This window comes from Manacus candei, unplaced genomic scaffold (genome assembly GCF_025592945.1).
Source record: "Manacus candei isolate 608988 ecotype Guabito, Panama unplaced genomic scaffold, ASM2559294v1 h1tg000071l, whole genome shotgun sequence".
NCBI classification, from domain to species: Eukaryota; Metazoa; Chordata; class Aves; order Passeriformes; family Pipridae; genus Manacus; species Manacus candei.
This window is the reverse complement of record NW_026138119.1, coordinates 4,841,647-4,855,935: the sequence shown is the minus strand read 5'-3', so window position 1 is coordinate 4,855,935 and position 14,289 is coordinate 4,841,647. Positions and strand designations below refer to the sequence as shown.

Here is a 14,289-nt window from a genome sequence, read left to right as displayed (position 1 = left end):
CAAAGAAAAGCTAAACGTGATAATTTTGAGGGAAGCAATGAATAATGGAATGAATACAGGTGGTCTTTGAAAACCAATCGTGGGCTGCAGCAGCTTTTACTCTCTCCTTTGCCCAGGGCTGTGCTCTCTCCAGATGTGGTATTTACAGTGAACATCTGACCTGGCTTTTGCTAAATAAGCAAACAGGGTCAGGAAACTGAACTGTGCAGAAGTTCAGCCACTGCCTGCACCAACCAGCCCCAAGATGTGCAACAGCCTGGTAATGAAAAATGCAGGATGTCGGTGTTTTTCACCAGAAAGCTTTGTCTGCTGTGGCCTAAGAGTTGATATGGAGAGAGAAGGCACTCCTGGTAAATAGGGTGTTTATCTCTGCCTTGAAACGTGAGCACAGAGCCATTTGTTTAAAAACAGCCACCGCCCAAACGACTCCAAGCAGACACGTTTGAAAATTTCACTTTATTTCTCCGTCTGTTATAAAAGCAGGGGTTTGGGTTTGTTTTTTGTTTTTTTTTTTACATCTCTGTTAAGTGTCCAGACTCGGTACATCTTGGTTTTGTTTTCACAGTATCTCTGCAAGACCAAGGACGATTCTTATTGCTGCGCCAGGAGCCCAGGGCAGGAGGGACGGCGGTGCCGGGGCTTGGGCAGCCCTCGCCTTCCCCCCACTGCTGGGCCCAGCCTTGCTCTCTGCCACGCTTGCTCTGCAGGTCTCTACCCCTCCCCAAGGCTGCTGAGGGTCTTGACTGACTGTCAGAGGGGCTGCCCCTCTCTTCCCACGCTCATCTCGGTGTCTAGGGTAGGAAAGGAGAACCACGAGGTCTGTGATGCTGCTCGGCGCCTTGGCCAGGCTTGGCAGCCCCTGCCTGTCCCTGGCTGGGCAGTGGGTGCAGGGGAGGGTCTCAGCCCTCCTGCTTCCCACCCTGCACCACGACAGGGCTTTGACAGGGATGGTCAGGCTGCACACTCAGCTCCTGTGGGGGTTTGGGGCTGTAAAGAGCTGAGCATCGTTGATGGGAGGGGTGAGGCAGAGACACACCCGTATCCCATGTCAGTGCCTCATCACCTTCCCAGTGTATCTTTTGTGTATTCCTTGTTCTGCAAAAAGCTGCCAGAGAAGGAGCTTGATTTACCTCTGCTCATTTACCACCTTGCTCAGTGCAGGATGCCCCAGGTCCCCAGATATTTAAGTCCCCACTGGGACCCTGCCAATCCCTGTTCTAACCACACGGCCATTAACCAGCTGGAGCAACAGTGGTGTCTAGAGCCCTGTTACTTCCTGCCATCCTTCCTTTTATAGACAATCTGTCCCTATCAGTTCTGTAAAGAAGCAGCATTGGGAAAACATCATTTTGAATCACAACACATGAAATCTCAAGAGGCAGCATCACTTTCTGTGCCATGTCTGGTGATGCAAATGGAGGTGGAGGGGCACGTTTTGACCTAGGCACGGGATAAAGGCATTCTTTGGGAAGGAAGGAGTCCATGCAAAGCCGACCCCAACGTGAAATTTGAATTTTGTATTTACTGCTTAGCTGGGTCCGTTCAGTGCAACAGGACAAATTAGCCAAGAGGTTACTACCAAATTGCATGGATGCATCCAGTCCACCAGGTAGAGGGAATAGGAGGAACCAGATTTACTTAATGCACTGGGAGACTAAAGTCCAACACAAAGCTAAGTGGAAAAGGACAGAGGTGTTCCCTGAATGTGGTTTTTGGTGACTGAGAAGAAATCTTTCCTTGGAATTCCTTCATGCAGCTAATTAAGACAACTGGGCCCGATTCCTTTGACCCATGCTGACATCAGTGAGAACTGTAAGTACTCAGCACCTGGAGACAAACACAAATCCCCCTTCTGCTCCCACCCACAGGACTGCCCAGGAGAGCACCTCAGTGGCAGCTGAGGTGCGTGTGAGTGTGATCAGCTATTCACCCACAGCTCACAGTTTGTCCTCTTCTGCATGTATTGCCTCGGAGAAAATACAGACAAGTCCCAAAGGGCTGTGCCAGTAGAGATGCAGTTGGATCTGAATCCAGGTAAGAACGGAGTTTAATACAGAGAGTGACTGTGCAAGTCCAAGTCTCTCTAGCTTCGTCCTGTATAGTCCCAAAGCCTAGATCTAGGCACCCTTTGGCTCATGGATTTGGGTTTGATCCAGTCCAGTCATTTGCAAGCTGCTTGTAATGCTGGACTTCCCACCTCGGAGATCTGCCCGTGGAAGGGAGCAGCTCCGTGGCTGAACATCTCTGAAAGCCAGTGGATGGAGGAGGGTGGGCTCCCCTGGAGATGAGGGATGGCTGCAGGGCCCCAGGATCCTTGTTTGCTGGTTGGAGGCTGTCTTGGTGGGGGACACATCTGTGTGCGTGTTCCCTGGGCAGGGGGTGACGTTGAACCTGCTGCCAAAGTGGGTGGTGTGGCTGTGGAGAAGTGAGGAAGGAGAATTTCTTGCGGGTAACGTCCTGTGTGGAAGATAAAGGTGGGAATAGCAGCTACCTGGTGCCACTCCGAGGGAGAGCCTTTTGAGCAGCGCGTGTGGGGTTGTGAGACCTGTTCAGACCAGCTCAGCAGGGCCAGGCTTGTACCTGGCACACGGAGCTCTCCTCAGTCTCAGCTCTTGAGGCAAGTTGTTAATATGAGGAAGAAATGTTTTCTAGGGGAAGGAGCTGCAGAGGGAAGTGGTCTGCCTCAGGCCATGTGCTGGAGCAGAGCAGATCCTCTGCTCCCCATCCTGTGCCCCAGCTTCCAGATGCCACCTTTACCACAGAACTTCCTCTGCCTGCAAACCACGTCCCTCCCATTCAAACAGCTCCTCCGTGTCACCCTCCTCTGCAGAAGTGCATCTAGTTATCTCAGAAGCCATCTGGTCCTCATTGAACCCTACAGGTTCCACCTCCTCCTCCAAATGCTCCTTCCTCACTGAGGATCCCCACCCAAGGCTCAGGTCTTGCCCTGCCTGCACCTTCTCATGCATCACCCTTTGCTACAGTGGATGTCTGTGCCATGACCAGACAGGGATGGTGTCATGGTCCTGTCTGTACCCCATTCCTGACAGTCAGGTAGGTCGGGAGGTCACTGGGAAGAAAATTATCTGCTAACCCCAATGTGGTTTGTTATCACAGGAGGAAGAGCTTTCCACAGCTGTCTCTGCTGGGTTTGCTGGGAATGGGTGCCTTTAGTTTTCAGATGTGGCTGTTCCTGAATTATGGATATTGCTGGGTAGGCTTGGTAGATAAGATCTGCCCTCGCTGACACCCATGAGTCTCCAATGACTTCAGAAGGATGCTTTTTATATCCTGCTCTTTGTACAGCACCGTCATTGGAATTTCATGGGAAAACGGGGCGACAGAGCTTCACCCAACAACAGCCAGTGCACAAGCCCTTGGCTCTTATCTATGAGAAAGTAGACTAGTTGGGCAAACATCTGTGTGTCCTGAAGACAAACACAGTGGGACATCCACCCCTTGACTGATATTGACTCCCAGGGCCACAATTCCAGCTGTGAGGTTATCCCATATTAAAATGTTAACGGGAGGCTGAGATCACCACGGGTGAGCAGCGTGAGCTGCTTCCTACCCCTCCTGCAAAGTAGGGAGATGGCCTGGTAGCTCCCATTCCAGAGCCAGCTGACAGCAGGTTTGTTATTTGCATTGCTTTGAAACTGAGATTATTTCCGTGCTTCCTTGTTCCAGGTTTTAAAACCAGGAAGGTTTTCTTTTTATCTCGCTTCTTCCAATTTCATGCCCTTTTCATCCATCAGCCCGTGCCACACTGACAACCTATTCCTGGCTTCAAAATTTTCTCTCCAAAATTCTGTAGAAAGGACATTCTGCCTGGTGGTGTTTTTGTTGTTTGTTTTTTTGTTTTTTTTTCAAACATAGCTTTAAGGCAAAAGTTTGGCAATGCAAAGCAAAGTCTACATAAGGCCGCATGACTTGGATTTGCAACTCAGAACCTTACTGCTTTTAAAAAAAAAAAAAAAAATCCCTTATCTTAAATAGTCAACTTTTTGCTCCAGGAACTTGTTTCGTTCTCAACCAAAAAGGAAAAAAAAATAATTTCTTAAAATCCCAAATAAAATGTTCTTATTGTTCTGGGCAGTCTGGACAAGCTAATGAGACTGAAATTCAAACAGGAACTAAAGTAGGGAAGGAAAAAAAAAAAAAGCTATAGGGTAGACATCAGTGTTAGTTTCTTCCCTTAGAAATCCAGTGATGAGACAGACCCAGTCCAAAGGTCTCCTCTTTAGCTTTAGCACAGTGAAATCCGTCCCAATGGGAGAAGGTAGAATGGTTGCATTTGTTGAATGAATAAAAAGTGCATTTTGATTTTGCTCAGATTATACATGTGTATCCTAATACCTAAGTGATTGTTTTGCTTCAGGTTCTTGTGTTCTCCCTTTTTTGGTGCCGGGGACGCCAGGTGTGTATTACCGATGTTTGGGAGGTATCACCACGAGCGGTGGTCCATCCTTTGGCCTCCACATGAGTACCTGAGCATCATTGGCATTGGGTTTGACAAGGGCACTGGGTGGTATTGGCTCATTCTTGCTAAGGACCTGGGGCTGCTCTTGGGCAGAGGGCTCCTGCAGCTTGGCACGCTGCCCCAGGGGCCTGCTGGGGTTGACCTCGATGCCCAGCCTCATGCGCCATTTGATAGTCTGCAGGGTCACCATCTCGTTGGTGGCCGTGTTGGTGGCCACCAGCCAGGTGGTGAAGCTCTGATCCCGGTGGATGCTCGTGAGCTTGGCCACGTTGCTCTCGCTGACGGGCACGGCCCACGTCACGCTCGGGTAGAAGTTGTCGTTCATGCTGATGTTGAACTTGGACTCCTTCTTGGTGGGACCCACGATGGTGCAGGTTTCTGTCGTGTTTCCGTACCAGGGATAGTTCACCCCGTCTGAGTCACTGATGGCCTGGATTTTACCGTCCAGTAGATCGGGAAGCTCCCAACTCGACCTGCCGTAATCAACAACAAATTATGGATAGTGCATTAATTACTTTAGAAGCATACTGGACTTTAAGAAGGAGTTGTGGATGCATTCCCCCCTAGCTTTTACTGGAATCTGTGCCCTTCGTGCCATCCTGCTGCAGGAGCTCATCCCTGCCATTAAAACCATCCTTCTCAGCAGGGCTGCTCTTGATCCGTTCCTTCCCTAAATTTCATTCTGGATGAGCCACTGTCCCTCCCTGCTGTCTGCCTGGCGCTGGAAGTGTAACCCATCCTTCTCCAGCCCTTGGAAGGACCCAGCTCAAGGGCTGCACACCAGGCTCCCAGCTGGGGATGGTGTTACAGTAATCAGAGACCCCGAGGTCGAGCAGCTTGTAAAACTGCCTGTGCTGGTCATCGGTGAGAGGAACAGAAAGGTCAGTCTTTCTAACAAGAAAGTCAGTGAAAATGGTCCCCTGTCACCTTGAACTGCTGATGCACAAATTGGAGTGGGGTTTTTTATTAACTTCCAATTTGAATTTTAAGATTAGATTTGCCAATAGAAGCGCAAACTGCTGAAAATGTCTCAGAAGAAGGGTCAGACGTTTGCACTAAGACAGCACGACCACAGATCACATGCTCAGCGCACACCAGGTGTTTTAAGGACACTCTTTTCAAAAACAGGCTGGCAGAGGTGGTTCTAAGGTACTTTCTCCCTCTTTCTCACAAATGAGCCCTCCCCACCACCCAGGGGTGGTGTCCCAGCCACCGAGGTGGCAGAAGGGGCTGGGTGGCTGCAGAAGTGGTGTTTGCACCTGACCCTGCTCTGGGGTGGGACTCTGGGCTGTGCTCCAGCCCCCCGAGTCCTGCGGGTCCCTGCTGCGGGCTGGGACATGATTTATCCCGGGAAGAGACAGAGGGGACACGCTGAGGCTCGTCAGGGTCAGGGTGACTGTCCAAGCCTTTCATAAATCTGGTGCTGCAGCTTAAAATAGCCCTTTGGTTGCAGTGGGGGCTGTGGGTGGGGGGTACGTGTCAGCCTGGCCGGCTCTTGCACAGCTTTGGGATGAGCTGCTCTGGGCAGGGCTGATGTGACCGTCTCACAAGGCTGTTCTGATTGTTAATTAGTTAATGACCGTGAATTGCCTCCATGTTTGCAGCTGCTGGATCGTTCAGCAGTGAGCTGTGTCTGGCTCTGGCTAGAGGATACCGTGGGGGATTTAAAGATCTCATTTATCTTTTTTCCATGCGAGCGGGGGGTCCTAGCAAACACCTCCCCTGTGCCACGCAGGCGGATGCCTGGCAGGAACCCGGGAGATGGAAGTGCGAGGCAGGATGTGGGGTGCTCCGGGGGATGCAGGGATGCTCCGAGCAGCAGGACTGGGGGTTGCAGGGCTGCTCTGAGCCGCAGGACCAGGGGTTATGCAAGCACGACATCTCCCTGCACAGATTTACAGGCTGCTGTCAGCTACAGCACCGCAGCTGCAGCAATCCTCTCCTCCAGAGCCCATCGCCAGCAGGCAGAGGGAGTCCTTTCCCTGGAAGAAAATTTTTAGTGAAGGCAGCCAAAAGGAGATCCCTGAGCAGTCCTGCCAGGACCCCTGTCCACTGCAGAGATGTTGATATGCTCTGCTCTCCAAAGCAGAGCCGTCCTGGCTCACCACCCCCACGCTCTGCAGGCAGGGCTGAGCAGGGGAAGGCTCTGGGGACGCTCTGTGACCCGGCCCTCGCAGGCAGATGAGTGGAGGTCGTGCTCTGCCCCCACCTCCTCCCCACTGCACAGCCCGGCTCCGAAACCCCATCTGGGGGCTCTTTCTCTCCCTTTCAGCAGCTGGTTTAGGATTACTTTCCATTCAGGCAGTGGCTGGTACTCAGCTTGGCTGTCACCCAGGGATGAGATGTAACAGTGTCCTGGAGGTTGACTCTGTGACAGGCACAGTGCTAAGGTGCAACCACAGCATGTCTGCAGGTACAGAGGTGCCAAACCAGGACCTGAGATGCTACAAGAGGCTGATAACCCTCCTGGGCTGCTCCAGCCTACTTGGGTCAGAGGTTGGTGGGTGAATGGTGGGAAAATCAGGTAGAAGGTGCTCAGAAAATGCTGGTCCACTAATACCTGCTTCTCCCCATCTTCATTCCCAGTACCTCAGTACAGAATTGCAGGACCTTCTTAGGATTTGCCTGGTGTTTACACAAGAGTAAAAAGGTGGAGCTGTGTCAGGGCCTGGGCAGGATGCTGGAGGCAGAGCCTGCAGAACCCCAGCACAAAGCCAAGTGAGCAGCGTGGCAGGGCTTGGCTGGGGTGGCCCAGGTGGGCACCCAGCTTAGGGAAAGGCGGGGGCAGGAATGGGGAAGGAGAAACTGTGTTTCTTCACAGAGCACACTGTGCCTAATTCTGGTGTGTGGTTAACCCCAGGGTTTCAAAACCATCACGCTTTATCTGCACAGCTTGGAATGGGGAGAAAAACGAGGCCTCCTGATGGTCCCATGACTGGGGCTGAGCAGAGGCTGCACGGTGGTTGCTGCTGGCGGTGGTTGCCCCTTGCCTGGTGCTACAGCAGAGCCTGTGTGCCAGCCAGGCTTGGCAGCCTTTGCTTGCAGAGCGTGTCCATGTTAAATAATATGCCAACAACTGGATGATTTTGGAAAGAATGCTGTGGAATGATCTTTGGCTGCATCAGCATCTTTCTTTGGTAGTGTCGAGCCAAGGAGAGACCAGAAAGTGCCCAGTAAACACTTTGCTGACAATAGCAGGGAAGAGGAATGAAAAGAAACCAAGCTATCTGGTTTCATGGGTTCACTATAGCTGATCAGCTCCAACATCAGTAGATTCTGGCTTGTACTACTGACAAGCTAGCTTCTGAAAAAAGCTTTAAACCTTTTCTGAAACCTTCAGAGTCAGTTTGGGCATCATCAGTGACTGGAGCTGCCAAGAATCCTCTCTTAACAAATGTCTTCTTGCTACCAGAAGGAACTTTGAGCTATTTCTTGTGTCAGAACCGGAGCCCTGCTGCTGACAGCCAAGCAGCTTTATGTAGGTTTAAGCCTCCTAGTCCTCTTTCAGACACTTTTCTTCCTATTCTGTCACACAGAATGAAGCCCCCAGCTCATCTCAAGCCCCCAGATATCTGTCTCACAGCACCCACCAGGGCAATCACTGCAGTGGCCTGGGCAGTGACAGCAAACCCAGCACAGCAGCCTCCAGCCCTGAGCATCCAGCAGTGTGGATACATCCAGTTAACTTTTTCAGACAGGCACTATTGCATCCTCAGCTCCAGTTCCTTAAAGCCAGCTCCTAACTAGTCACAGGCCAGATGGACTTGCATAACCTTGTGTTCTCCGGTACTTTCTTTCCTCACCAACAGCTCCTGAAACAAGAGCAGCCCCGCTGGGATGCAGCCCCTGCTCCTGCAGGTACCAGGGCCACGTGTGGGTGCAGTGAAACGCTGTCTCAGGTATTTCACATCCCTGCTCCCACCTGCCTCCCTCCACCGCTGGCCTGCGCTGGGGACTCATAAAAGAAAGAAAACCTGACAGCCAGAGGTGCTTAATTTTAAATTGTGCTTTACAGTGCCTCTCTCAGCTACTGCAGCACGTCAGGCAAGTCAAGGCAGAGTCAGAGTGAAGAACAGGAAGGAAATTTCAGATGTTGTTCCCTGGCTGACAAAGCTGTGCTGCTGTGGTCCCTCTTCCCCCCACCCTCCAGCTGCATGTTCCTGCCTCGTGTCTTGAATTGGCAGTGATGTCTGATGCATGGCTGGTTCAGGGAGTAAAACTAGCAGAAAACTGGCATTAGGAAAAAAGGATCAGTTTCTGCTGGTTTAGCTGAGCAGACTGAGAAGACTCAAGTCCGACTGGACAAGCTATTTAAGCTAAGGTGGGTGCTCACAGCACAGGTGAGAGTCGGGCCATGCAAGGGCAGCAAAGCCTTTTCCTCTAAACCCCTGGAGGGGTGAATTCCCACAGTGAACTGACCTCCCTTCACTTCCCATGGAAAGAATACCCTTTTTTCCCTTTGCTGAAATTTGACTGTGTCCTCCCTCCCGAGGACTGGGGTTTTATTCTCTTGACAAGTTGATTTCTCCAGTTCATTGTGTCCCTGCTGCAGGGCAGGGAAGATTTAATCTCACCAGAGAGAAGCCCGGTAAGGCAAAGTGATGATGTAATGATGCAAGTGCCCCATCCGGTCCTCCAGGGGAGAAACATCCCCCTGAAACTTCTCCAGATTCTTGGCTGATCGTATTATTCCAACCCCAATTTATTTCTCTCTCTCTTTTGCATATCTCCCATCTGCACCGCTTCTTGCACATCTCCATGGAGATGGAGAAACAGGGCTGATAATGCCATTCCAGCGTGGCCCAGCCCCAGCCACAGGTCCCACCAGGTGCAGAAACCAGCACCCACCCCAGGAGATGCCAGCAGGGACCTGGTCAGAGCTGCAGGTCAGGCCTCTGATGCCTTCCCTCTGCACAGCAGCACCTTCCCTAAGGATCAGGGTAAAACCCTGCATGGGGGGAGCAGCAACAGCAGCCATGGGGTGAACAGGAGTTCGCCCCAGTTCTGCACAGAGCAGGGTGAGAGAGCACATCCACATCCTCATGCTGGTGGTTTTCATGTACCCAGCAGCATCTACTGAGTCACACTGAGTAAAACAATGCCAGCATTTATGTGTTATCTGAGCTTTAATTCTTTTCCTTTACATCTAAAAACGCTGCATTTAGCCCCAAAATTGTCAGTGCCACTTTAAACGCATGTGTCTAAATTATCCCCTCTGTAGCTCCCATCCCTATAGCAGCATTATGCACAGCTCCATCTGCTCCAGTATTTCTCAGCTGTTTCCATCCTCAATATAATGGCCAGCTTATGCACAGCTACCAACTTCCCAGCAGAGAAGTGAAAAATTAATCCAAAGCCTGCTGTAAGTATTGGTGCTCTGTTTGACCAATTGATTTTTGATTATTTGGAGTTTTCTCTTTGCCTGCCACCACAGTGATTAAAAATATGCATGTGGCAGTAGCCTCTCTCCATCATGGAAAGTTGGGACAAATACTCTGTTGGCATAAATCGATGCAGCTCTGTGGAGGTCGGTGGGATTACATCGAGTTACACCAGCTAAAGGCTTGGCCCATCCTTTCCCATAGGTTTGTGTCCTGTCTCTCTCTCTATAAAGGTCTTCCAAGAGCATGTTCTGATGGCATTGGAAGAGGCCTTTCCTCCCAAATGCCTTTATTTATAGCTTTCAGATGGCAACGGGTCTATAGAGGGAGAATGGAGGAGCAGACCAATTCCTGCTTATGTTCGGGTAACTTTTTTAGTATCAGTTAAATGTCAAGGAACCTCCTAGGGAAAAATCTTTGTTTCCATGATTTTCTGGCTAATAGCTCTCCTACATAGCTGCAGTTTTTAATTCTACCTGTTTACAGCACTTAGCTGGTAGATACTCCCTTTTATTTTTTGTCCCAAAGCATTCCAGCAAGGGCAGACCGTACCAAAGCCTCATTTTAAACCCAGAGAAACTCAGGTGCAGGGAAATAAAAGGCCAGGCTGAGGTTTGCAGCCCACAGCAGCACTGGCACATCACTGCCCAATCTTTTTTATTTTGGTGCATCTGAGCTGTATTTATATACAGTGGACTTTTCTGTTTTCCTTTGCAGCTGGTCAGTAAAGACAGGATTTCTAAATGAGCCTGAGAATTACACATGCAAATCTCAAAGGCCTGGAATTGGGAACATCTGAGCAACAAATTGTCCTTGCTAAAGAGGGTGTTGGAGCCAAAAAGCCTACAGATTTCGGGCCTGCTGTAAGTACTTTTAAAATCAAGATAAGCCGGTCTGCACTGCTGGTGTTTGCCAGGTGCCAGTTCGCTTCTCCAGGCACTTTCTGCTTGAGCTGAGAGGGGACGTGGGGACAGAAGGGGGGCAGCCTGTCGCCTCCGGCTGCTCCTCGGCGTGCCCTTCCCTCTGGTCCACATCTTACAGCGCCTGATTCGCGTGATGCTGAGATGCTGAACCCGTGTCCTCGGCGGGGCTTACAGGCAGCAGGGAGGGAAGGAGGGCCGGGGTGTGCGTGCAGATGTTCAGGCCATCAGGAAGGCGCTGCCTTAAGTCCGAGATTGCCCTGCCCTGCAGCCCTCCGTGCTCCCCTCCTCCCTCAGCCCTCCTCATTCGGTAATGTTTAAGCCACCCAGGCTGACCCTGCAGGGGCTGAGCCGGCATCCCCCTGACTCAGGGCACTCGGGATGAGCAGGCGGGCGGGTTGCTCGGACCTGACCTTCTCGTCCTTCCTCCCTTTCCCCCAGAGGCCGGGCAGCATCAGCGCCCGCAGCCACTGCCCCATCTGCCAGCTCTGCGCTCGGGTTCTGTGCCCGTGCCTGGACGGACAGATTTCTGCTGCACCAGGAGGCTGCACCTCGTGCTGCCCGGCACCGTGAGTTGCAGAATTGCTGCTCTGTGCGGGCATTTAGAGATCAGGTGCTGGGGCTGGCTTAATTGCGGGCCAAAGCCTGCAACAATGTTTGGAGAACAAGCTGGTGGGGGACTGGGGAGAGACGACTTTTCTCAGCAGGGAGGTGAGATTCTAATTTGACTCATTCCTGTCTCACTATGACTGTCTGACCAGTAACACGGGGATTTTTTCTGGTGTGCAAACAGCCCCTATATTCCCCCTACCTCACATATACACCTATATATTCCCATTTGCACATTACCCATAAGGAGAGGGTAACGTGAAATTTTCACCCTGCTCCAAGGTGATGCAGAGGGTTTAATTATCAATGGGTTAAATGCATCCTGTGCTTTCCCCGTGGGCTGCCTGCTACCGTGGGCAAAGCAAGCAGGATTCCTCCTGTGACGTTAAATGTGCTCCCAAAGGTGGTGGGCTACTGAGCTCCCAGCCACAGCTCTCTGCAGCAGCAGCAGCAGCAGCACAGCACGCCAGGGACGGCTCTGTGCCACAAGTGTCAGCCCTCGGCTTTCCCTGGGGCTTCTCAATGCGCAGTGTTGGGATGGGGAGGGATGCAGGTGAGAGGAGCTGGTGGTCGGGAGAACCACTCGTGTCAAACACGTATCAAAACAGGAGTGCCTGCCGTGGTAGGGCTGCCCTGGGGTTTCAGGATCTCCACTGCTGCCCAAAAGCTGTTGTGAAATAGTGTTGCTTTTGGGTTCCTACCAGAGCAAGTAGGGTTTGACTGGGGCTTGGGCAGGCACATTCCCATTCGAAGAGAAGAACACCCACTCCTTTAATAGGGCAGGGACAAGCTCTCCTGTACTTTAAACATACAAGAAAGTCCTGTTAAGTTTCAGAGGAGCTGGGTTTTAAAATCTGGATTATAATTTTTGGGTATAATCCACTATTCCCCAGCCAGGCCATGGCCCTCCCGCTCTTCCTTCCCGCAAGGCACACGCACCCGCACGCGCTCTTGGAAATACTTACATCCCCTGTTCTCCGTAGTGATTGTAAAATTCCATGTGGCTGCAAGCCTGGATCCAGCCCACAATCCAGGTCTCCTTCTTGGGAAGAGGGGGCACCAACACTTGCGCTGAGGCTCGGAAGTGAGGGGTCCGGTAGCGCAGGACCACGCTGGAGGACTCGTCAATGCTGGTGGGAATGGGATCGATGGAGGCTTTGACTTCAATCACTGAAATACTTTCCCGGAAAACTTTGGATTTGCAGCTAATACTCTGAATACAGCCCATGGCATACCCCGAGTACAGTCCGACGCGGCTCCTAGGGTACTCCAGCAATCCTTGGGAATATTAGGCATTGAAATTATCTGGTGCTAGATCAATTACAGATCTTCTGGGTTTGTAGTCTCAAAACTGATATCCATAGGATAGAAAATTCATCATGTAAAGCCTTAATTTGAGTATCTGTCTTACCAGTACTACTCCTATTTTTGAGGTTAGCTGCGCTTCAGAAGCAAAAGGGCCTTTAAAATTTTTTTCCCCTTTTAATGACCCATTAATTCTCTTGCTCAGTCTTTGGGTTAAAAAAAGTCTCTTGAGTTCAATAAATAACGGTGGTGTTCTTAGCTGATATATTTAGTCCTTCCTTTCCTCAGATGCGGTCTGTCATTCACCGTCAAACATAGGACTAGCCGGTATTTCCCTTTATTCTTTGGATGAAAAGCAGAATGTTGATAGACACATCTATATAAATAATGAAATAGTTTTTAGCCCCAGCTTGTCACAACCGGTGTGGATTTCCACTTCCTGACTTGCAGTTGTTCATAACTTCCTTTCGCACAGAATTACAATAATAACAGAAAAGAAACGACGGCTGGAAAAACGCGAAAAGTCGCCAAATCTCCCAATTTGGAGGCTCCTCCGCCAGCGATGTCAGGGCTTTGGGGATTAATTTTTTTTCTCTCTCTCTCTCTCTCTTAGAAATAGCCGTGCGGGCAGGGCAGCAGCGCGGTGCCGGTGGGGCCGGCGGCTCCGGGAGCGCTGCGGGGCAGGCGGCGAGGAGCCTCCCCCGCGCCCGCCGGGGCCGCGCCGCTCCGCGCCCGCTCAGCGCCGCGGAACCGCCGCCCGTGACATCCCCCGACACGCACCGGCCCGGGGGGCGCCGGCCCCGCCGCTCCCCTTCCTCCTCCTCCTCCTCCTCCTCCTGCTCCTCCTCGGCGAGCGGCTCTCCGCAGGGGTGTCCGACCTTCCTCCTCCTCCTCCTCCTCCCGCTGCTGCTCCCGGGCGCGCCGGCGGCGGCTCAGCCGGCGGGGCTCATGGGCGGGCGGCGGGGCTGCCCCGCACACGCGTGGGCCCCGCAGGGCGTCACAGCATCCCGGGGAGCCGCGCCGAGCCCCGGCCGCGCCGCCGAGCCCCGGCTCCCTGCGCTGCGGGGGCGAGCGGCGGCGCGGGGCGGGAGGGGTGGTGGGGGGGGGGAGGCTCCTTCTCTTTCGCTGAGCGGTTTGGTTTTGGTTGGTTTTGGTTTGGTTTTTTTTTTTTTCTCCCCTTCGCCTCTTTTGCTTTTAGCTGCCCGGGGAGGTGAGCGGAGCAGGATCGGTGCCTCCACCTCCCGGCTGCCGCAGGCTTCCTCTCCCGCAATACATTCGCGCACCCGGGGACGGCGCCGGCCGCGGGTCTCAGCCTCGCCGGCGGAGCGGGGGGTTGCGGGGGGGCTCCCGCTCCGCTCGCCGCCGCAGCATCAGGGAGGCGACGGGGTCAAACTTTGCAGGAACTCGCTCGCAGCCCCTCGGTGCCCCCGGGCGTGCCCGAACGATGCCGCCCCGGCTGCCCGGGCAGGGTCCGCCGCATCCCCTGGGCTCCGCCGGCCCCAGCGGCACCGGCTGCGGGTCCGGGCCCCCCCCGCGCCCCCCGCCGCCCTGTCCGCCCTCCTTCGCCCAGTGCCATCCCTCCCCCTGTATTTCG

The 14,289-nt window shown here is 52.6% G+C and overlaps 1 protein-coding gene across 1 annotated transcript; it reads right to left on the bottom strand.

The window, feature by feature from the left end:
• Positions 1–439: 439 nt before the first annotated feature.
• On the bottom strand, positions 440–14,248 carry FAM78A (family with sequence similarity 78 member A). The gene is made up of 2 exons (XM_051807421.1): positions 12,356–14,248; positions 440–4,953 (listed from the first exon to the last, which is right to left on the bottom strand). The coding sequence occupies exons 1-2, from the start codon at positions 12,616–12,618 to the stop codon at positions 4,425–4,427; spliced, it is 792 nt and encodes a 263-aa protein (XP_051663381.1). The 5' UTR covers positions 12,619–14,248; the 3' UTR covers positions 440–4,424.
• Positions 14,249–14,289: the final 41 nt, after the last annotated feature.